At 35.3% G+C, this 24,020-nt stretch overlaps 1 protein-coding gene across 4 annotated transcripts in view; it reads right to left on the bottom strand.

Moving 5' to 3' along the window:
- Nucleotides 1-24,020, bottom strand: part of AHI1 (Abelson helper integration site 1) — an 81,886-nt gene that overhangs the window by 24,188 nt on the left and 33,678 nt on the right. For 2 of the 4 annotated variants that reach the window (XM_061378439.1, XM_061378438.1), the window contains exon 18: nt 21,098-21,215. In XM_061378439.1, the coding sequence (XP_061234423.1) occupies nt 21,098-21,215 (118 nt within the window). Of the gene's footprint in view, nt 1-9,869; nt 9,992-15,926; nt 16,034-21,097; nt 21,216-24,020 lie in introns of those variants that run through there. The other 2 variants (XM_061378441.1, XM_061378440.1) reach the window with 2 other exon arrangements.

The following is a 24,020-nucleotide window of genomic DNA, read 5'->3' as shown; positions in this document are numbered from 1 at the left end:
CTAACAGACCTGACACAAGGTTAACTAATCCAATATTTCCATTCAAATGATTTGGAGAAATAGCTGAAGCTATGTCCACATGCCACCTCGTGCTCAAAGCTGACACTATTATCTAGGCTGTATTGCTTTTCTCTTCATTGAATTTCTGAGTAATGCATACAAAGTTTTCCAACAAAAACTCTCAAAGGAATTACTTCCTTATTTTATCTGAAGGAATAACTATGTCTATTCAGTAGCTCTCTTTGATCACTGAGTTCCTATCACAACACATCTTGCTGTTTATTTTATTCACTCTCTACATAGTGCACTTGAACAAGTACTTGTAAATTCTTTTCTTTTCAAACTATTATGTTAACTACTAAGCTCAGGAAAATCCTTTCATCATCTATGGATTTATCTTTTTGTTATTGGTCTCCCCAGCTGTATACTTAAGAAAACATCTTAAAAAGAAAAGACACAAAAATCTGAAAACTGTTGAACATGACAGTGAAAAATGCTACCGCTTTGTTGGAGAATGGTTTCTCAAGTACAGAGATGCCAGACAACACAGAGTTAAGCTCACCGGATTTTCTCTGTGAGACACTAGATTTGAAACAAGTTTTGTTTTCAAAGAGGAAGAAGTTCTGAAAACTCATTTTTATTTGCCACTCAAAAAACCTACTCTTGAGGAATCCAGTATCTGAATAAAGAGGACTTTTCAGATTCAGACTTCTAACGTCCTAGCACAGCTCCACAAGGAAGCTTGCACAACTCCATCTATAGTATACTTTCTAAAACCTAGTGGTTTTGACTTTCACAGGTTTACTCAAAAATGTTTAATCATTGAGATAATTTAGACAATTCTAAATAAAAAAGCTGCAAGCTCAAGTAATTATAGTTAAACCATGCTCCTGCAGTTCTTCTGCAGGCAAATAATTTCGTACTTGTTAGAAATCCTGTAATAACTGATTCTTCAATTTTGTGTATGAATTAAAAATTTTACAATCTTAATTTCAAAAAAGCTTCTATATATTCTGAAATGCTTAATTCTGAAAGGCTTATTTAGGTTTTTATTACTTTTTTTCCATCTCTTTTCAGAAGAGATGAGAATAGAAACAAGCGTCCTGAGTTTAACCCCTGGTCAGGTAGACCTGAAGCTAACCTTTTTACAAATAAGCTAGTTGCTAAAACATTTATTCAGCACTAACACCAAAAACCAGTGGGGATATTACTCCTCTTAATATTGTTATCTACATACTCATAGAGTTCCAAAGCAAGCTGCTACAGAGGTAATACTACATATGGATATACTGTTGTACACAAGTGTTATATTAATTTCTTGATAAATATATCCCAAAATCAAGACCAATAAGATGTATGTGTAATAAAGTATTTTCTTCTTTCGACAGCTTAATATTCTACCATAGGATTTTCAATGTGAGCACTGTAGTGTTCTGCCAGTTCACACAAACCCATTCAGGACAAAACCTATATAAAACAAATTATTAAAACAATTGCCTGTTTGGAAAAAAATTTCAAACTTTCATTAAAATAAATATTAACCAGTATTTTTATCAATATCATTGATGCTCTTGTTCTAAGGAAAAGATGTATTTCCTCCAAGTACTCCGGGACTGTATGTTTTTGTACGAGTACTTCTGTGTAGTCTCTATATTTAGCTGCTTGCCAGGTGAAAACTTTATGCTTAGACTGATATCCCCAGTTAAGCCTCAATAAAGGGCAGTGTAGACTTGTTCTGCGGCAAGCTTAGGAGAGACAGATGTGTAGCTCAAAGACACAAGGAGTGCTGTACTGAATTCTAGCAGCTGGCACTGGTTCTAACTTAGCACCTTCCATGACTAGAGCCTTCTTCCAAAACAAACACGAAATTCTTACTACTTCGCTTGAGGTGTAATAACTAAACAGACCACATTACACTTGGGTTCAAATATTCTGTGCTCCACAGAGCCAGTGCTGTTTAGTAATATTGAGCATGCCTATTGGTTACCTCAAACTAGTCTTTAGTGTTATCTGTTAGTAGTTTTCAGTTACTAAGCCTTTGTTTAGTAGCTCCTAAATTTAGAGTGGTCATATTAAAAAAAACAACCCAAAACAGAACAACAAATAAAAAAAAAACCACCCCAACACAAAACACAACACAACAAAACCTGTTCAAATATTCCTCATTCACAAAACAAGGTTCATTCAGCAAGCAAGGGAATACCCATCCCTTCTTTCTCTAATGATGCAGTAGATTTTTAAAGCAATTTTACACATTATTAGTTTGACAGGGTTCCATGCTTGATGAAGCATGTAATTGTTACTGAGCAGGTGTGACTAACAGCCTCAGCAGTGCCTGCTTAAGTTCTCTCTGATCCAGCCTGTGCAAACTTCTCAACTATTACAGTGAGGCAGTGAAACTGAGGTCAGAATTACAGAAGGACATTTCTACTTCATTCAAAAATGTTTGTAGGACACCATGACCTGTGGGGACTCTCATTTAGCCTGAACTTATATAAAGGTCATTAAATCCATTCTAAGGTTCAACCTGAAAGAAACAACACCCAGGTTTATCTGTCTTATCTTAAAGATGTTTCAGAATCACTAGTGAAGCATTTTTATTATTTCAGAAGGTTTACTCAAACTCTCCAACTTAACAGCATTTGCTGTCTTCACCTTCATAAAACCCTGTACACCTTAAGAAGCCAATATTCCCTATCAAAGGATTAACATTTGAATTACTGTATTTCCTATTACTCTGCACTGATCCTTCAGTGGTCTTTATAAGGAATTTCACATGAGAAGGATAATTTCTTTCTAGAAGAACCCACTGCTATTGTCTAAATGTGATGTTAAGATGTCTCAAATAGAGATGCTGTTGCTTTTTCTCAAAGGATCAGAATATTCACATGGACACAATTTAAAAGCAGTACCGCTCTTTTTATGGTCCACATAGTCCTCTTGCTACAATTCTCTTGGGAGCCCAAACATGTGCAGGGTTTAGGTAAATGTCTACTGAAGAACTGGTATCTTCTGAAAAATAGCATAGCTGTCTGCCTTGAGAAGGAGTCTGAAACTGTATTAGTTTCCTGTACAATTTGAACAGTGAACTGAAAGTTTATCCTCAGTTCCCCTGGGTCACTTCAGGCAATATATCCTGTCAGTATGATTACAGCTAAAGAGAAAAGAAGACAGAAATCAAGTAGCTGTCCTGTTCCAAACACATCTGTACTACCAAGTTCCAAATTTTACTGCCTGCTTTCTCTGCTCTAGGTAAGCACATAAATCTAAGGTGATTAAATTCTAAATAGCTGGGCTGAAATACACAGGAAATAGATGAGCTCATTTCCAAACAGATTAAACTTACATAGACATTTCTATGGTAACAGCAACAATGCCACAAAGTAGCACTTGTTATGTATATAACAAAATAATTGTTATATAGGTAGATGTATGTTATACATAATTATGTATAATAACATAATACGTAACACAATATGTAACAACAATATGTATATAAACATAATTAAGAACACTTTCTTTAAAGTAACACCATCTTTAGCTATTATATGTTTTAAATTAATAGCAAAAAAGCTAGAATAGGGAAAAAACAGGTCCTTCTAGGGAGCCACATAATTCCACTATTATCCTACTGGAGTGTCTACAGTCACCTAATATGAAATGTTTATGTGAAAAAATCCTCTTCTAAATAGAGGCTGAGAGAACATTCATTATAAAATTTCTATTTTAATTAACTTTTCAAAAGAAAGCTTTTTCTCCCTTCATGAAATGCTATCAATAAATTAATTCTTTTATTAATAAAGGTACTTGTGCATCACAAATCTCCAAGGATTCCAGTCTCATGGAATCTACAGTTAATGAAATCATTGAAAAGTTCATTCTCAAAAATCCTCAGAAAAATCACAGAACACCGACAAACAAATACATACCTAAGAAAATCGGAAAAATATAATATTCAGACATTTCTGCGATTAACCGCTCTAAAGCATGCAGAGAGAAAAAAATAATCTTAGCTATTCCAGCTCCAGATTATCCTGTTTTTGAGTTTCAAGTTTATACTAATTATTAACACCTAAAAACCCCACAAACAAATCCTGAAAGATCTGAAAATAAACTGTCTCCTCTAAGAAACAGTATTTCTTATTGCAGACCTTCTTGTAATTTATATTGTGGCAACATGGCATAGTTAAAATACACCCAAATAAACAACACTGGGAAAAAAAAAGTCAGCTCAGGTATGAGATGAATTATACGGATATCAGCTCAGTTCTTGTCCTACTTATCTTCTGTGGCTTTAAAACTGCTCCCAGTAAACAGAATTATGTTCTCAGCACAGTCACCTACTCAAAAGTATGGCCTTTGTGATGAAAGGATTGTAGTATGCAGTATAATATGTACTACACTTCAGGATTCCAAGCAAGGTTTTGAGGTTTTTTATTAAAGTGAAATCTTTCAGAGAAGTATTACTCAGTTCTTACTGTAATTTTTCAAGCTAAGTATAAGAGAAAGAAGCTAATTTTGTAATTACATAAATATATTTATCTTCCCTTAAAGGCCTTATCCTCACAACAATTATGCTTTAACAGATCAAACAGAATTCATTAAATAAAAAGATTGTTTATACACTGGGTAAGAATCTGTTTACCTTTACGTAACACAGGATCACAAATACTTTCAAAACCCAGTGCAAACATTTTCAGATGGACTTCACATAAAATTAAAGGAATGGATGCACCCAGACAGGTACACAAGTGTACCTTTTGTTTTCCTAATAGCCAATGCTATAGGTGAAAACCCACTTCAACATAACTTAGCCTAACACCTACTGTTTTGAACATATTCCAAATTGAACTGAAGAATGGATAGGACCAAAGGGTATTGAAAACTGTTTAAATGAAGTTTAATCTATATCATAGCTTATAAAACTACATTAGAACATAGTCAACTGAAGGTAGAGCAAGAAACTAGATTGAAAAGCAGTCCAAAGTGAGACAAGGAACACAGTATTTTCAGCATTCTTTCTAAAACAGTTATCCTAACATGATGCCAAAGGAAATGGTTAATTCTCTTAAGAGGCATACTTGCAAGCCACTTAAAACATGTATTTTCAAAATAGATGGTTCTCACATACTATGTTTAAGTTTATATACAAAGCACTGTGATGGCATCACTGCTGAATGCAAAGGACTTCTACAAACAGCCATTATATTCTTGCAATGTATTCTGCACTGATATAAGTCTACTCAATGTCAGATGAGCCCATGCTGTTACTAGCCCTTTCCTTGTCTTTTCTCCACCTTTTTCTTTTACCAGAGAATCTGAAAAAGAAATATCTCCTCAATGTCGTTCTCATTTTTTAAGTGGGGTCCCAATCGATCCATTTAAAACAAGATCACAAAATCTATATGACAATAAAATCCCTCCCTGTTTACTGTATTATTTTCTGTAAGTTCTATAGAGAAACTTCTGTTATGTTACCAGTCAGATATAACTACTGTTTTCATGTCATGTACACTTTAAAAAATGTGAAAGAGAAGCCTTAGTTGTACTACTGCCAGATGTCACTCCTTCAGTTACTGATGAGACTGATTTAGATGGCAATGGCAAAACAATACCTCCCTCCCCAGTTAAGGCAAAACAGAGCTATGCTGATAGGCAGAAAAGCATAACTTCTTTTTGTTTCCTTTTCCCATCCCCAATAACACAATAAAGACTCGTAAACTCACAAAATAACAAGAAATTTGGGAACTTATGTCAACAGAACAGGCCATGACTGCCATTCAAAACACTATGCTATGCAGAAAAGTCTGCAAAGAAGAATAAGCTTTCGATGAAAAAAGCACAATATTTACCCTTTTAGCCAATTATTTTACTAAATCCTGGTATTAAAAACAGTTACCCAGAAAAGTAACTCTAGGGAGTTACCTAATTCAGTACCATGCAGTTTCATAATATTGCTGCAGCTTCTTTTACACCAGCATGTGATTTTTCCAGCAGATGTCCCAACTCCAGATACTTGGAGAACTCTGGCATCTCAAACCATGAGTCAGAGTCTTCCTAAACTGAGACAGACAACTGGTCTAGTGTGCTTAAAAAGATTTTCTTATCCAAAGACTGGCACAGTTATCTCTAGTTACTGCATCTGGTTGCCTCTGATTCCCCAGCTGAAATGACCAAGCACGCCCTTGCAGCAGAGCTAAGTGAACACCGGTGCAATGGAATGGAGCAAGGCTTGAATTCACACCTGTAGATCCACAGACAGATACCTTCGCTGTAACACCAATTCCAATCCTCATATGAGATACCTCAGAATCAGACAGCACTAACATGAAAAAAACACTATGCTGCTGGCAGTGCCATATCCCACAACATAATTATATCTACCATCAGCCAAAATAATGCATAGAGATATTCATTCGAGGTTAGCCATCATTTTTATTCCTGTTTCAAGGTGTACATGGGCAACAACATATATTTGCTCTGAATCTTAGAATAATCCTCCTGAAGGAACTTCGGAGATAGTCTCTCACTGGCTTGGAGAAGAACACTGTTGCATACAAACACATTTATCCCATACTTAGGGACAGTGAACAGGCAGAATTTGGCCCCTATTTACAGAAGGTATAATGAAGTAAAAACTATTGCATCACAAAAACAATTAAAAAATCCAACTTTTTAATTAGAGATTAAAATCAAATACATTTAGCAGCCTACACACCCACCTAATTATTTCTGAGTAATCTTATCAAATCATCATCTTACATTTTTCTTGCAAATGTTAAGTTTCTACAGTACCATATATAAACAATGCAAGTAGTAGCACGTGTCCCAGGCATTCTTTTGAAAGTAAAGAACACTTATTGAATTCATGCTAATCAGGAACGTGCTAATTTATGACAATCTCTAACGTTACATCATAATGGCAGCAGATACAACTGAAAATGAGCAGGGGGTATAGTATGCAGTTGTTTCCTTCTACAGTGTAGAGAACAGAAAGTGACTCCACAGAAAACATCAATAAGCCTGCACAGATATCATCAGCATTCTGAAATCAGATTGGCAATATTATTTACAAGTTCTAGATAGCAGATAAAAAAGATGTAAGGAAAATGCAGACTATGACGCATACTTTGTATTAATAAGAGTTATTTTTCTCCCAGTGCTGCAGATATCCCGAGAAAGTCATTATTAGTTTTGCTAAGCTTACTAGGACTATTTAAAAGCAAACAAACTAAAACAAATTTGAGAAGAAACTTATTTTACATTCTATTAAATAAAACTTGTGGTATTACACTATTTCATGAAATAGAAAAATTGCAGTCCCTTAGAATTAGGGATGAACTGAAGTAGCAACCTTCATTTTTAGGTTGGTAATATTTTTGTTTCTGCATTAACTTATCCTCCCAGAATCAGAGAAAATGGAGCTCTCAAGCAGGATTTATGTTTATATATTCCCTAAAAATATGTAGTACAGTTAAATTATATTTATTAATGCAGTTAATTTCTGTGTGATACAGTTAAACAGAATTTAACTCTACCTGCAACTCTGTAAGTCAGAGATCTACTGACCTCAGGATGTTTACTCATGTCTTTAAAAAACATACTTGACTAGGGATAAAAGACAAAGAATAAAAGTTACACCAGGAAGGAAAACAAACCAATTTACTTTGCATCCCACAACTGAAATTCAGCAATGGCTAGTTACTCCTAGTTACTTAAACCAAATCAGGCTGTTGCTCTACAAATGGAAAGCTGTAAGAAAACATGCTTAGTATATCACAAATACTTCTCAAAATCAGCCCTTAACATTTCTGCAATGCGTAGCTTTCTAAGCTAAGAAAAAATAACTAGTTGCTGCATGAACTACTGAGTTTCTGCATTACCCAGCAGCCTCTGAATGTCAAGTCTTGACTCAAACCCCCCCAAAATTTTAAAAAATTAATTTTTAATTATTTAAAAAAAAATAAAAAAAATCTTGAAAATGCTTGAAGAACATATGTACTGCTTCTAGGAAAAAAAGTCAGCTTGGTATTTCAGGTCTTTGCCATGACCAGAATAACTACTAGTTTGCACCTAGCCTACTCTCTTCATTAAACTAGCACCTTCAGCTAGTACGAATATTCATTTTGAGAAAATATTACCAAAAAGTTCCATGACATTGACAAACAATTCATACATTACTAATCTGAGAAATGCAGTGCCATTGGCAGACACTAAATCAGGAAACCATTTTATAAGAATTTTAATATAGTCTAAAATCAAGAGAATAAATAAAAAAAGTCAATAGCAGACACACTTCTTGTATTTTCAGAAATAGAAAGCTATGTCTTTAAAATACATTCCTAAGTTTACTTTCCATTTCGTAGTTCAGAAACCAGATCGGTCAGATACTTCATGAGAACATGAGTATGGTGAAACCAACCTACCACATGTGAGTTTTTGTGCATGCATGCTTTCAAGTTTTCAGACAATTTATGAACAAACTCCTCTGAGAAACTACATTTTTCTATTTATCAGGGATTAGAGCATATACAAATAAGTAAATCCTTTCTAATTAATTTCGAACTGTATGGAAGGAAAACAATGGCCTGTAGCAAATTTGGTAACAAAATCTTAATACACATCCTTGTGAATATATGACAAAGCTCTTGAGAATAATATTGGCATTATCCATTGTAAAGGAAAATATATTGAAAAGTTAAATCCAACATTAAAGCAACACACTGCAGATCCAGTTAAGCACTAACTTCCACAATGCTGATTTTTCAGTTTCATTCACCTACAAGGTCTGCAAAGTTCTCTATAATACAACAGCCACCTGCTACTATTTTTACATCAGTGGATGTTTAGAATGCTCTCTAGAAAGTATCACTATTGTTATACTCTCAGCCTTCAGCCATCATGTAAGTACTCCATCAGAAGCTACAATTGGTTATACAAATACGTGGATATCAAATGTTATGAAGTTGGAGAACACAAAAAAGATGACTTGGCCACCTTCTAGTAAGAGACTCTACCCCAAGAATTATCACAGTCTGTTCTAGATAGATTTTTCTTCAGGTCTTAGATGGAGGATATGCAAAAACTAAGCATGGAAAGGAAACCGTTTGCAAAGAACATCTTAGGAGGCAATACTCCCTTTCATTTACAAAGTGGTACCTGATCTGAGGAGAGGTCAAAGACAGAAAACCAAGACATGAAGGTTCATAAAGATGGACTGTGCCCAGCTCTGGGCCAAGACCACATTTCCACAACTCTGGATATCCCTGAGAGAACAGACACCTCTCCAAGGTTCAATCTGCAATGCAAATCACTGCAACTGGTATCTAGGTTTCTTTAAAACTGACTTATTTGCCAACTGCTATAAACATTTGTTTCTGCAAAAGGACCAAGCAACTGTACAAAACACAGAAAAATGTCCAGCAATATTTTGTAAGTTTGGAATTCTCAAAGCATATGTCTCAATAGCCTTGTTCGCATAAAGCACACAGTTGTTAAATCTTTCTAGGTAGTTTTTGTACATTTGCATGTGCCAAATTGTTAAGAACTGGTGGTACAGACGACCGTGGAAACACATTGTTTTCTTTGTGGGATTTCCAGAACTTAACCTGAAAAATATTTGGTTTGGTAAGAAAAGCTGATTTGGAGGAAGACTATTAATTTCAATTGCTGAAGATCCTTTAGACATATGAGTAGACAGAAAAAGATTCAGGTGTCCTTTGTGCTCCTTAGCACAAGAACAACTTTCCAGTGAACTACTGTGAAAGGTGCACATAATGTGATATAGATGTGTATTAAGTGGGCAAAATTCTCAAAATATTTTCTGTTACTGAACACTTCATCACATGAAAAGATCCTCAACATATATTGAGTATATTTTATTATTTGGCATATTAGCTGCAGCAGTCTGCTTCCTTTGGCTAGTCAGGCTCTGAAAGGATTCCAGAAAGACCTGTATGAACATGTGTCACTGCAACACCCCTCAGCTAATCTGGAAAAAAAAAAAACCAAACAACAAAAAATCAATGAGACACCAGATATTAGCATAGTCAGCTGAAGTACAGACAGTGGCCCTTTATTCAAAACAGAGACATTAACAGGATAGGAAAAGGTGATGTGGTATCTAGAAGCATATGGGGATACTACATACTGGAATCAATCTTCAGATGAGATAGTTTCAAATACTACCAGCTACACGGTTGCAGAACTGCCCCAGCACACCAGAGCAAAGTCTGGGGCCATATGAGCAGGAAAGACTATAAATTGAATTTGCCTTTGTGTCATTTGGATCTTTTTCCTCTGGCCGAGGAGGTAAAAACTGAAGAAACTGAGTCCCAGTTGTGAGGAGAAAAGATGAGGAAGGAACCTGTGCAATCTGTTCCTTCACTGGAGCATGCCATAAGGTTGCAGAAAACACTCAAATACAAGTTTTCAGGGGCAGAGTTTTAAGGTAATTCTGCCACCCCAGATGAAGCCAGCAAGCAATGTGTCACTGTTCCTCACAACCTCCAGTGAGCAAGAAAGCAAGCTAACAGCGAGAAGGCATGCTCCATAGAAGCTTTCATTTCATCTAGATCAAAGCATCATGTTGAGGCCAGTTCTGTAACAATACCGAGTCCCTAGATTGTATGACAATAGCAATGTGTAAACTACACACTCAAAAGAGGCCTTCACTTTTCTGTACATGCCTGCTGGTTTCTCAACACTTTCCCAAGCCACCATCCTCTAGCATGTGTCTGTAGAACCAACAAAATCAGTGTCAAGCTACATTGGTATCACAGTCTACTGCAGACCATAATATGGACTAAATACCCAAAGTTAATTTAAAAGGTGTTCTATTAGTAGAATGAGTCATGTGAAGAAAGCCTGCTGTCATTGAATTTGGTGCTTCAGCAACGATGATAACAGTTGCATACGAATCCATGAAAGTTCAGTTATTTCACACAGATAAAGATCTACCTACAGAATTAGCAAGGGTTTTTAAAATAGTTGGAAAAGTATGCATGTATACCAAAAAAAGAATGGATTGTGTACCTTAGAAACACATTTTTTTAACTGTAATTATTTTATATTTAATTATTTCAATTTAATAATCTTAGTTAATTTAAATAATTTTAAAATTTACTTGGGTTTTGCCCACTTGTCAAAACCAGGGATAAAGACTAAGGACCTAGGTCTCTTCCTGGAAGGAGGAGACACCTCCCACCTGTGCACCATGGCTGCTACTTGGTCTTCTGCATCGTCCTCCCAGCTACTCTGGAAATGGTAGTAACAGAAGGATTGGAGCAACACAAGGAGGGAATCAATTTCCTTCCATCTTATTCACTCATGCTTATTGCTGTAAAGACAGCATTCTTGCTGAACCTGAACTGCTAGACAGGGAACTGATACTTTCCTGCACAGCCCTTGGGCAGAAGAATTGTTTCCACCTCTAAAACCAGGTAGAACTGCATTTAAGCATGCACTCTGTCAACACTTGGGTTTGTGGCTCAACAGCTCAGAAATTACAGACAAGCTCTGTGAGGGTGGTGTGGCACTGGAACAGGTTGCCCAAAGAAGTGGTAAATGCTCCATCTCTGGCAGTGCTTAAGGTCAAGCTGGACAGAACCTTGGGTGACATGGTGTAGGGTGAGGTGTCCCTGACCATGACAGGGGGGTTGGAACTTGATTATCTTAAGGTCCTTTCCAACCCTACCTATTCTATGATTCTATTTGAAAGTACAGACAAGCTCAGACTGAAAATAGTTAACAGGACCTCCCTCCTTAGGAATTAATTAGATTTCGTTGGTTTAGGATCCACATAATTGAGAAAGTAAGGGCACACTCAGGCCAAATCACTTTTGGCAGAGTCTTTCCTCAGTACTACGTCACACCCTGATTTTGCAATCTATATCCACTGCTGCCAAACAGAGAGTAATGCTTCATTTAATCCACACCCTTGTATAATTTGGCTGAGAGTACTTCCTTTAGCCTGAAGGCACAGCAGTAATTACCCTAACATACACCAATTTCAAGTAAATATAAATGGTGTTCTTTTGATAAAGATTTTGGAATCTTCAAAGATTGCTGTTATTGTGCTCTGTATTTAGTGTAATTTTTAGTGAAATATTTTAATTAACCTGCCTAGAAGAAACATGAAAAAGAACATATAATAAAGGAATATGTGTATCTTTGATCTCAGTATAAACAATTCCAGCAAGTTTAACCAGAAAATACAAACTCTTCTGACATTCATAACATCTTATCAATCAGATAGAGGAAAGTGGATAACCAGCTTTTTAAAACAGAAGAACTAGATTGTCATTAATGTTAATGGTTTTGCCTCTATGTCTTTACTATTGTGTTGGAACATTTTTGTGGTTAGATGAATCTATTTATACAGCTTTTGTTTTCAAATTAAAAAATAACTTTTACTATTAATTTTATAAATGTAAACATTCAGCTCTCCTATCTTAAGACAAGGTCCTGTATTTGTGTCTTCAGCCAAAACTCTGGCACAAGAGGACCACAGAGGTCTGAGGAAGTCTTCCCCTGCAGAATCAATCACATAAGCTGCCTGTAAACTATGGTGAGGGCACACCTGTGTCTTGGTACTCTTAATTTTTATTTACTGCTAAAGTCAGCTGCAAGATGAGGGCAGAGATGGTTCTAGTGACTGAGCTGAAGGAATAGGATCAGGGAAGCACATACTAAGGTGGCTGCGGATGTCTTCATGATCTATTTTCATTGAAGAAACAGACACAGTTTCTTCAAAATTTAAATGGTATGGCAAAATAGCTTATAAAAGAACCAGAAAGGTGTAAAAAATTATCTTGTGATAAATGTTTTTATTCTTTTAAAAGAAAAATAGCTTTCAGAAAAAAACATTTTAAAGTTGACCTTTTTTGTACTTCTTCTATAAGTAAATAATAACAAAAAAGTTTTCTTTCCCCCTTCACTCTTGTATCTTTCCCGTAAGTAAAAATGAGAGCTGCAAATGTCTTAAAATGAATGATCATTTTCCCCAGGGGAGTTCCCATTAAAATTAGCACACAGACATAGACATATATATAAATTAGACTTAATGTTCTGGTTTTGGTAAAAATATTTTTACCTAATTTCAGTGTAGCTATGCGAGTTCACATCTGCTGAAGATCTGATCTGTGGTATAGCTGGTACTCTGTCTCTATTTAGTTCTCTTACTCTCTTTTGAAAACTAGAGAGAAAATCTGGTAATTGGATCTAAAAACTTAACTCATTATCATAATTTCTGTGACTATGCAGTGTTTTATAGTTAAAATAAAGCCTTGTAATGTATGTAAAGGTATTATCTTTGGTCAACAGGAAAAAATTAAAACCCAGAATAACAGACTAAAAAAAATAGAGATTACAATAAACCAAGTTTATTTACTTTAAACGTGTTAGTTTTCTGCACTTTCTCCTAACAGTTTAGAAATGCTATTTTTGTCCAAATGGGGGCTGGTGAGAGCGTTTAAGTAATTCAGTTTCCAAAAGAGGAAAACATACCTACTTCAGCCAATCAGAGATAAAAGCAATTGAGTTCTACAAATTACAGCAAAATGTGATTTTGCTTCTTTTTGATTCTGCAAGGTTGTAATTTGATACTTGTTATAATAACAAAACCCGATTCATATTTCTGTATTTAGAAGTGCAAAAGAAAACTGCAACGTTTTTAATGTTTTAGAGCCATTGTCCCATTAGAACAATTAAATGAATAGGCCACATTTTAAAAAAAATCCCATCCCCATAAAAATGTTAGAATAATTTTCTTGAAAAATTTTAAAAGGTTAAATTTTTGAAAAATATATCAGGCAGGATCAGTTCTTCAAATATATGATGGAGCTGGAAAACAACAAACTGCATAAAAATATGTACACATAACTGAGAAGTGAGAGACAATTATTAGGCATGTATTCCTTTCATCTTAATGCACACTCTTTTCAAACACATTAACATCTACTATAAGCAGATTGTAGCTTGGAGGAAGCTAAACATTCTGCAAGCACTTCTTATATATCTTTAGACCACTTTCTACTTTGGCAGCACCTCTACAGGACACACTAATAGTGTTCTGTATTTCTATACAGTTTAAGACTTTAAGAAAACTGGTAGTAGAGTACTAATCAAAGACACTTCTACCCCAGATTGCCTGATCACATTGAAGCCATTACAACTAACCCATAGTGAAGAGGAGACTCCGATTTCTTCCTCTATAGAAGTAGGGATAAATAGGAAAAGATAAACAAATCAGGCCTCCAGGAAAAGAAAACCTCAAACTACTAAACCCCTACTAAACAGGCCTCACAATGTTACTTCGTTACTTTCTTAATATCAGAAAAAAAAAAAGCCCAGCAGACTCACAGATACTAATGAAACTGAGAACCTGCTTTTGTGATATCATTCAACATCTACGTCCTTTTTGTAAGCATTCTTATATATAAAAGTAAGGAAAATTAGTTTCCATCACCACCTATTCCTCCTAGCAGCTAGTATTACATCCAAACCACTTTTAAGTAATAGTGTGGGTACTGAACCACTATTAGGTATGTATTTGGTACTCTTCACCACAATATGCTCCTGCCCCAATTTTAAGAAGGTGTGGGGCTAAAAAGAAGTGTCTCGGAGTGACTTAGACATTACGGCAAATTGCTGCACCATTTCCATAGCTCTGATCTGTGCAGCCCTGCAGGCTTAATTGCTTTCCCCATCACAGCAAATCTAAATGAAGCTGTTGGGTGAGCTAATGAGCCAACACACTTTACAGTTTAACAGGGAACTGATATACCCAAATTGAGAGTTCTTATGTTTATATTCTCCACAAGAAGCCATCTACACACATTCAAGCATTTTCTCTTAAAAAAAGAAAAAAAGAAAAAAGAGATTTAAATCCTACTTTAAAATTTTACAGAATACAGTATTTACAGTAGTATGTTAGCATTAAAAAATTATTCAGTGATGTGTGTGCCATTCAGTTTGCCTGCACAGACTGGATCCCAGTAAACAGATTTCTCCAACTGGTGCTCCTACCGGCACTCCCACCAAGCAAAACTGGTCCCCCAAGGTCAGCATTATCTAACTTCAGCACAATAGTGTGAGAAAGCTGGTGATGTTGCTGGCTGTACTACATGCTTTTTCTCTTAGTCATCATCTTTGAAAATACCAGCAACCTATATCCAAACATAGCCAGGGATATACTACAAATACTGTATTTTATGTTATACTTGGACTACACAGTACACATCCATGTCACCTTCAATAAATATATACTCAGTAATCTTTTTTAATATATCGCCAAGATATTTTATTACTATTTGTTTTCAAATTAGAAAACTAAGCTATTCTAATAGTTAAAATTAATTAAATGGTTCATTTAATATGTTTTCAATGATAATTAGCACAAGTCTTTTTTCCCTTATCAGTTTCTTAATAAGATATGAAAAGAATATGGCCATTTTGATCTCGCTTTCTACACACATTTTTCCTTCAGTAACAGATAATTATGTCAAAAGCAAGACAAATACTCCCAAACCAAATAAACACTAAACTCCTCCAGGACTACAGTAGTACTGAACACGGACATGATGTTGGATATAAGTTGTAAAAAGCACAAAATATTGGAAAAATGTAATTAGTGATACCAAAAGACATTTAGGTTGTAACTTTTGGCAGTGCTTCTGCAGTATTTGCTAAAAAAACAAAAATTAAAAAAAATAAAATTTTGCTACTTGATATATCTCCTTTTCTGCTTCTAAAGAAAAAAAAATCAAAATAGTACTTTAAGAGCATTTAGTTGCTCCATAAATTTTTTTGATATCTTTGATATAGAAACCTATTTCACTGTTTGCTTGAGATTGAAAAAAGAAGTTTTAAATATTCTATCAAATATAACACAGAACTTAAATGCAAAGTCAGTTCTGTTACTATCTTGAGAGAGTGAGAAGAGTGCTTTTGAAGCTTTCACTTTATATAGGTGGAAAACACCTTTGACTGTCAGTTGTGTTAATGGAGAGAAAATTTCTAATTGTTCTCAACCCTGCCAAAGAGATGTGTTTTTTGTTTTTGAGATTTTTTTTTAAGATACAAGAACCATCACGTTTCTAGCACATACGTAATTAATTTTTAAGAGCAAGTTTAATTAACTGGTTTTATTGAAGTTAAAAATTAGCGAAAAGATCTGTGCGGTATTCATACTCGAGCTTCAATCTCCCACATAGTTAACAATTAGGGTCACTGCTAATTACAACTACTTGAAACCGAAAACTTATTTTAGAAAACATGTCCTGAACACAGTGGGAGTTACTGAAGAGTCATTGTTGAATAAAGTCTAAAAATGCATGCCATTTCTTTGATAGCATGCCATGGATCTGAAAAGCAGTGTCTGAGAGTATAGGAAAACAGTGTCTGAGAGTATAGGAAGTTGATTTCACTGTCCAAAGACGCTCACAATCTTAAGGAAGGAAGGCAAATAAAGCCAGAGGGGATTTTAATGGGCAATTGAAAGCTAGAGTTTTTGTTACTTTCTTATTGGTTTAAAAATTATCAACTAGGAAATTGATTATCCTGGAAGAAGGTAGAAAGATGAGAACATGGTAAGAAAAGATGGGAATGTCTAATATAAAGTCCTGGATAATTCTACAATGCAGTGCTGCAAAGTAGACTACAGGATGGGTATGATAAAATCAGCACTGAAGCATGAGCATAAACAGAACTATACAGAAAAAGGAAGACATAAAACCTCAACTCTGATTATCAAAGATGGGTCTGAGACAAATTTTCTTATTACCAAAAAGAGGAAAAGAAAAAAAAAAAAAGGAAAGAAAAAAAGAAGAAAAATTCAGCAAGTTTAAACATACACAATAATCCAGTAAGAATAAAATAACCTGGTATAAATACAACACAGAGAAATCTGAGTGAGAAATAGGACTCCCCATAGGACTTTAGGAATCCACATTAAAAAGGTAAAACTCAAAGGAGATGATTTTGTCCAAAGACACATATCTAGCAAACTTTTCAAATGACTGAAATAGCTCTCAACACAGCTGCAACTTTAAAATTGAGGCAGATACAGAAAACCTGATCTAGCAAAATGAGTTACACACTTGAAAAATTCCAACTGACAAGCTATCAGGATGGAGAGGAAGAAAACCTAAGTTCCATGCCTTCCTCTCAAATTTAAATTAATTTGTTAAATTTTAAGAAATCTGTCTACTGAAGTGTTTTATACATAACACATAAGAAACAATATCTTATAACTGCTTCTGTTAATTACTATTTCTCAAAATTCATTACTTTTTCCTAGTAATTTTAACCATACTCTTGACAAAACTACATCTCTTGCACAGTACTGTATAGCACTGATTGGAAAACAATAGACTTTAACCTTGATTTAACAAGACTTTCAACAGTGTCTCCCACAACATTCTCACAGACAAACTGATACAGTATGGACTGTGTAAACAGACAGTGCGGTGGACTGCACTGAAAATTGGCTGAGCTGCAGGGATCACAGGTTTGTAACCACTCACATGAAATTTAACTGGAGATCAGTCACTGGTAGTGCACTCCAGGGGTTGATACTGTTTAACAACTCCATTGATGACCTGGATGATGGGACTGAGTGCACACCCAGTGAGTTTGCAGACAATAAGAAAACTGGGAGGAACGGCTGATACACCAGATGGACATGCTGCCATTCAGAAGACACTGACAGGCTGCAAAAATGGGCCAACGAGAACTTTTCCCTTTCAACAAAGGGAAATGCAAAGTCCTGCATTCGAGGACCGATAATCCCATGCACCAGTGCAGGATGAAATACACAAAATACCATTTAAGCTGAATACAGAGATTCAGCACCTTTCCCAAGCACAGACTGTTCATGTGACATCCAATCACAGTATCATCAAAGTGGAAAGGCTCCTATGGAAACTATGTAGCACAACCTGTGCGCTTACAGCTGGTTTAGCTAGAGCAAAGTGTTCAGGACCATACCTAGTTGGGTTTGAATACCTCTAAGAATGCTTCAGAGCAGGCGACAGGTTTGTCAAGACCATATGTATCAGAAGTCTCACAATCACAGGCCACAACTCTCATGGGGGTTTTTAACCACCTCAGTACAGTACCTCCTCATGAGACAAAAACACAGACTAAAAGCAATTCAGACTTCTGGAGTGTACCAAGGACTTTTTGACGCAAAGGCTAGACAAGCAGACTAGGGGGCTGCACCCCCGAGCATGATAATAACGAGTAAGACAGAACTGGTTGGAGACAAAAGCAGTCCTGCCTTAGTGACTATGTGATAACTGATCTCCAGAGAAGTCAGGAAGATAAATAGCAGAACAATGACTGGGCTATCATGAAAGCCTACATAGATCCGAAAGTATGCACTTGAAAAGCCAAGACATACTGTATGTTTGAGAGGATATATATAGGGATGCTGGGGATGGACTCTTCATTAGGGACTGTAGTGGCAGGACAAGGGGTAATGGGTTAAAACTTAAACAGGGGAAGTTTAGATTGGATATAAGGAGGAAATTCTTTCCTGTTAGGGTGGTGAGGCACTGGAATAAGTTGTCCAGGCAGGTTGTGAATGCTTCATCCCTGGCAGTGTTCAAGGCCAGGTTGGACAAGGCCTTGGGTAATATGGTTTAGAGTGAGGTGTCCCTGCCCATGGCAGGGGGGTTGGAACTTGATGATCTTAAGGTCCTTTCCAACCCTAACTATTCTATGATTCTAACTGTTAAAATGAACAGGCATGTTTAAAAAAGCATAGTAGTGAATATTACTTTTATTTGAAATATGAAATTACAGCAATTTCTGCAAATGTATCTGGATACAAAAAGATTTATAAGTCAGGAAAGATCTGCCATATTACTGCTACTGCCCATAAATTACAAAGGTCAATACCCCACTTTTCCACCATTTCCTACCTAATACAAGACCTAAATTCTCAAATTATCTTTTTAAAAGAAAGTGATGCATGTATCCACACGACTACACTATCCATGTAAGACATCAGCTAAAGGCTTGTCAAGTTAATACAGCATGCACATACACCAGTTACATGCTTAAAAAGATTGCTAACAGCGATTTACACATGCTGCCTGTAGGGACTTCACTCTAACGGAATTCTGCATTTTGCTTTAAAGAAGCACTACATACACAGAAAAAGGTGACAGGAAAGTGTGAGAATGAGAAGACTGAGTAACTGCCAACATAACCCTCACGAATACATAACCATCTGCTGGAAAAAAATGAAGGATCTCTGTATTACAGGCAGTTAACACTGTAACATCTCAATACTGTAGGTACAGAAAAGCATATATATCATGTATAAGAAACTAACACAGAAAAGAAAGGTTTTGTGCTTCACAGTCCATAAATGAATAGATTTGCCTAAGTACAGATTTTCTATCATTCAAAAGTAAAATTAAACTGGCAGTTAGGAGCTATGAACACAAGCACCTATCTTTATAACTTTTATAACCAACAAGGAAAGATGAAATAGATGAGTAAATCTTACTTGTATGTTTCATTGAAAACAATCACTCGAGAACAACTTGGAAGGCCACAAAGTGATAGAGAAGTAATTTAGGATCTTAAAAGATCTTCTTACAGAAAAATCTGTTTCAGTTATAGTCCACTAACATTTTCTGGTCTTTTTTCCCCCCTAAAAATCTTCCTTTTCTCATTGCTTTCATTGACTGTTGAAAGACCTTTAAAACTACTTTGCTTGCATAAGTAATATCCTGTACTTGTGGATCATGTCAAAGTATTAGTCAGTTTTGGAAATGACTACATTGGGAGTGCATGTGAATAGCTGTAAAATATTTCTACATTTGTTCATGCTGTCTAGGAAGACTCTATCAACACACTTTTCTGTCCTTCCGCATAAAGTAAAATTCAAGACAATAAAATGCACTGGTTTGAGCAATATTAAGTATAGCTATTTAAACCAACTTAAAATATTTGTTAACGTTCTTCTAAGGGTTAGTCCACTTACTTTAAATATTCACAGTATGTAGGACAGCATATGTATTCTACTGTTTCTTTAAGATTTATACACTTTGGAAATTATAAGCATCTGTTGTGTGACAGGTGATTACTATGGTTCTAAGCTTTTATATTAAGGTAGAAAATGGAAAACCAGAAGTTAATTGGTGTATGACCATTTGCACTGTGAATTAGTGACTAAGAGCAATTCTGAGAGTAGTGGTCAATTCCTTTCCCCTGATCCTCAGAAAGAGTAATCATAACTTGATTTGTAAAGAAAATTATCTGCCTTTAGGAGATAATTCTATATAATTATAGAGACTATTTCTATCTTTACTATCTGCATGTTAAATCTCAGACTATTCCTATCTCTACTATCTATCTACATTTCAAAACTCTATTACCTAGTTTTTTGTTTATTATACATTCCACCATCCCCCTGCACTTGTTTTCACACCTCTCAAGGATACAAAACAAAAACAACTTCAGAACCAAGGTTTCCATTTTCTGTCTTATTTTACAGATGTCCCCCGAAAAGAGAAAAAGGCATTCAATTATCAATTTTATTAATAAATATTATGATTAGCAATGCATCAAGCATTATTAGAAAGGTATCACAAAAATGCATAATTTTATTGTTTGCCCTTTTTCTCAAAATCTTTGAATACAAAATGTCTTTAGAAACAACCCCCTACAAATAGATTAAACACAACTGCAAATAGGCTACTGAGCATTATGGGTCTTATGTAAACTGCTTTCTTATGCCAGTACATATGATTTTAAAAATACGATTTTATTGTCTTCCTATGTCTGCATTTAGAATACTTTAGCGAATATTAAAATATCAAAGTATTAAATTAAGAAAAGCTGGCAATCTCATACTTTTCTAGGAACTTACAGTGCTAATAAATAAGTGTACAGCTTAAAGGAAAAAAAAAGGCCATTACAAGGGAACAATATTGGACCTTATCACACTACACTATGAACAGCATCACATATAAAAACCAGAACACTCCCTTAAAGAGAGCAAAACTTACAAAGGCAGAAAAAATCCTCAAGGAAGTTATTACCCATTCTCTACAGAAAGTGAAGAAACAAATAAACTTACCACTTTTAGTAGTGAAAGAATACAGAGGATTCAGTGGAGTGCTCAGAGTGCCAGGCAGTCTTAGCTTGGAGTGTGGTGACAGTGATGATGGCGCAGGAAGTGAGAGATTTGTGCTCGCCTGTAATAGGAAAGACAAATCAGAAAGTGAAGTGTAATTTCCTGGGTTACTTACTGATGCAACAGCTAGAAGAGAAATATTTGCTTACTGTAAGTAACTATTAAATTCCAATTTCAATTATGGAGTCTTTTGTTTGTTTGTATGTTTCCTTTTTTATTTTTAGAATATTTGGAGACACCACTTGGTAAAATTACTGATACAGCTATAAACTGGTTTAGATATTTACATATGGACACACTCTCAAACAGTGCAAACAATGCAACAGAACTGTTTGAACTCAATCCCATTGCATCTTCCTGCATAAAACTATATATTTATGTATGGTTATAAACAAATAAATGTAACTTCATTTTCGCACACTGAAAGTACACTACATCTACGAAGATATTACTCAGACTCAGAATGAGAGGGAAAAAAACATAATTTTAAACCAGTCCTAACACAAAGCTGATTTCTGCAAATCTATAAAGCATATTTAGACCAAAATACCAGACACTTCCTTTATGCAACCTACAGAAAAAACATCTGCTATCCTAATTTCCATAGCAAAAAAGATAATGCAGTTAAAAAATGTGGTTTGATATGGAGTTTCTTGATATACATGGAGCTATCATGAATCAGAAACCTTTCCAAAACTTTACTCTTGACATATTACCCACTACACCCCATGTAAAAACCTACAATCTTAGGGTTTTTTCTTAATCCAATTGAGAATTTTACTGTTTGTTAAACGTGTTTTCACTGCTTCAGTAACACAGCCAGAGGGAAAATAGGCCTTAGATAAAATATTTAAGCAACTATTCAAGCAAAACAGATTCAGATGCTCAAATTTTTGAGAGTTATTTACATAAAACAACATAATTCTTGACGATTTCAGGAGTCAAGCCAAGAATTCAACCTAGAATAAATGCATATGGTCACTAAATACAACTAAAAGCCCACAATCAGTGGAGCATTTCCTTTGGCCTCAGTAAACTCCAGATCAGGCCCTTCAATTTTAGCTGTGGGCCAAAACAGAACACTGACATTTTGCAAATTTTCAATCTACTGGCTCATAAACTCTATTTAAAGAAACAAAGCAGCTAAACCAAAGTAAATCCATGGATTATTTCCAGAAGTCATATAATTTCTATATACTACCACTTCTATCATTTAATAAATATCAAGCAATTCAACAGGTTTCAATAACGCATCCTATTTGGCCATTGGCAGGTGTATTGAGATGCTGGTAATACAGCACTAAAACTGTGTTGAGTAACTTGACTGGGCCATAGAGGGTATCTGCTATCTCGTCTGTATTACTACATCAGACCTTCATCTTAATGTATCTGTTCTTTGTGCAGTAATATAGATTTAATTTTACTGAAAGAAGTTAAAGTAAAAGCTGTCTTTTGTTAATTAAGTACTCCCTCAGCAGCTGTATGCAATTGTAACAACTATACTCCAAAACTGACCAGAGATAAAAGCAAGATAGAAAATGAGACCATTGAACATGATTAAAAACAAAAAATAAACCAGATAGATTTTACTGAAGTGTACAGATTTAACAGAATGTTAGTAAACAGTAGTTGTGAAATGTAAGCAGAAGAGGCCTGTTTTTCTGAACAGCAAAATAAATCTGGTTTTCTTACATTTACATATGCAAGTGACTAAGATGCGATAATATGTTTTCTCTGATCCATAAAAATACAGTGTAAAGTCATTCGTTTATACGTTTACTCAAAGACAAAAATAATCTGTTCTGCAAACCAGTCAAGCTCAGCTTTCCAGTCTCATCTTCTCTTACATACTGCTAGTTCTAGGGAGAGCCCTTCTGCAGTAAGACAGATGAGAAGATCTCCCCCTTGCATGAATTTCTTACTGAGTGCACACTATACCACCAATGGTACAAACGTATGTTTTCCAGTGAAGTATACTCATGGAATTATCTTTCAAATTTGCTATTAAAAAGTTGGTTTCAGACCCTGCCAGGGAACGAGGACAGGCTGAATTTATCAGACGCTGGAAATCAAACCAAACACAGCAGAGCAAGCGATTCAGAACTAGCACTTTCACAGACACTTCCCTGGTTCAACCTGGAGGGAAAAACAAATTACAGGAGAAATTTCTTGATTGTGGTGCTTGAATGAATAAGAGATGTGGAATTCTGTATATAAATTATTCCTGTACAGTATGTAATTCACTTCTCTTTATTTATCTGCTGTATTACCCAAATACTCCCATTATGAATTCCAAATAGCATTCTTTGAAATGAACACGTACATTAGAAGACTGAATGCATGGTCCTGAACATTTAAGAAAGTCAGCCTTTTTAAAATGGAAAATATGTTCTATCTCACAGCCCTTCTTCTCCAAGTCCTTAGAAACAAGATAAAAAAAACATTTTAATATCCCTTTTTAACAAAAATGGAAGTTTAAAATTTAAGCAGTCTAATAGGAGTGATTAATTCCTGCGCTTAATGGCAGTGAAGATTAGCGCAGATGAGCTGTACAAGACTGCCCATCTAAAGTAAACACAAAATCAGAGTTTTAATGACCTTTCTGAAACCAGCTCTTACATATCAGTTAAATTTCTAAAAGGCTCAAAGTGGAAAAGAACCCGCGGCATTATAGCACAAGAAGGATCAGCTCAGCTAATAAGTAAGGACTAATGATTCAGCAGAACTGTTTCCACTTCAAGTACACTGTCCTATGAAGAATAATTAATTCTCCTGCAACAGACGGACATAAGACTACCTACAGAACACAATGAAGCAATCATTTCTTTTTGAAATGCATGCTGTGGGAAGGCATTGCTAAATACCT

The sequence above is a fragment of the Neopsephotus bourkii genome, unplaced genomic scaffold (genome assembly GCF_033783945.1).
Source record: "Neopsephotus bourkii isolate Nb327-2 ecotype Australia unplaced genomic scaffold, CSIRO-AGI_Nbou_v1 NB_1765, whole genome shotgun sequence".
Lineage (NCBI taxonomy): Eukaryota > Metazoa > Chordata > Aves > Psittaciformes > Psittacidae > Neopsephotus > Neopsephotus bourkii.
The sequence above is the reverse complement of the archived record's forward strand: the minus strand, read 5'-3'. Positions and strand labels throughout refer to the sequence as shown.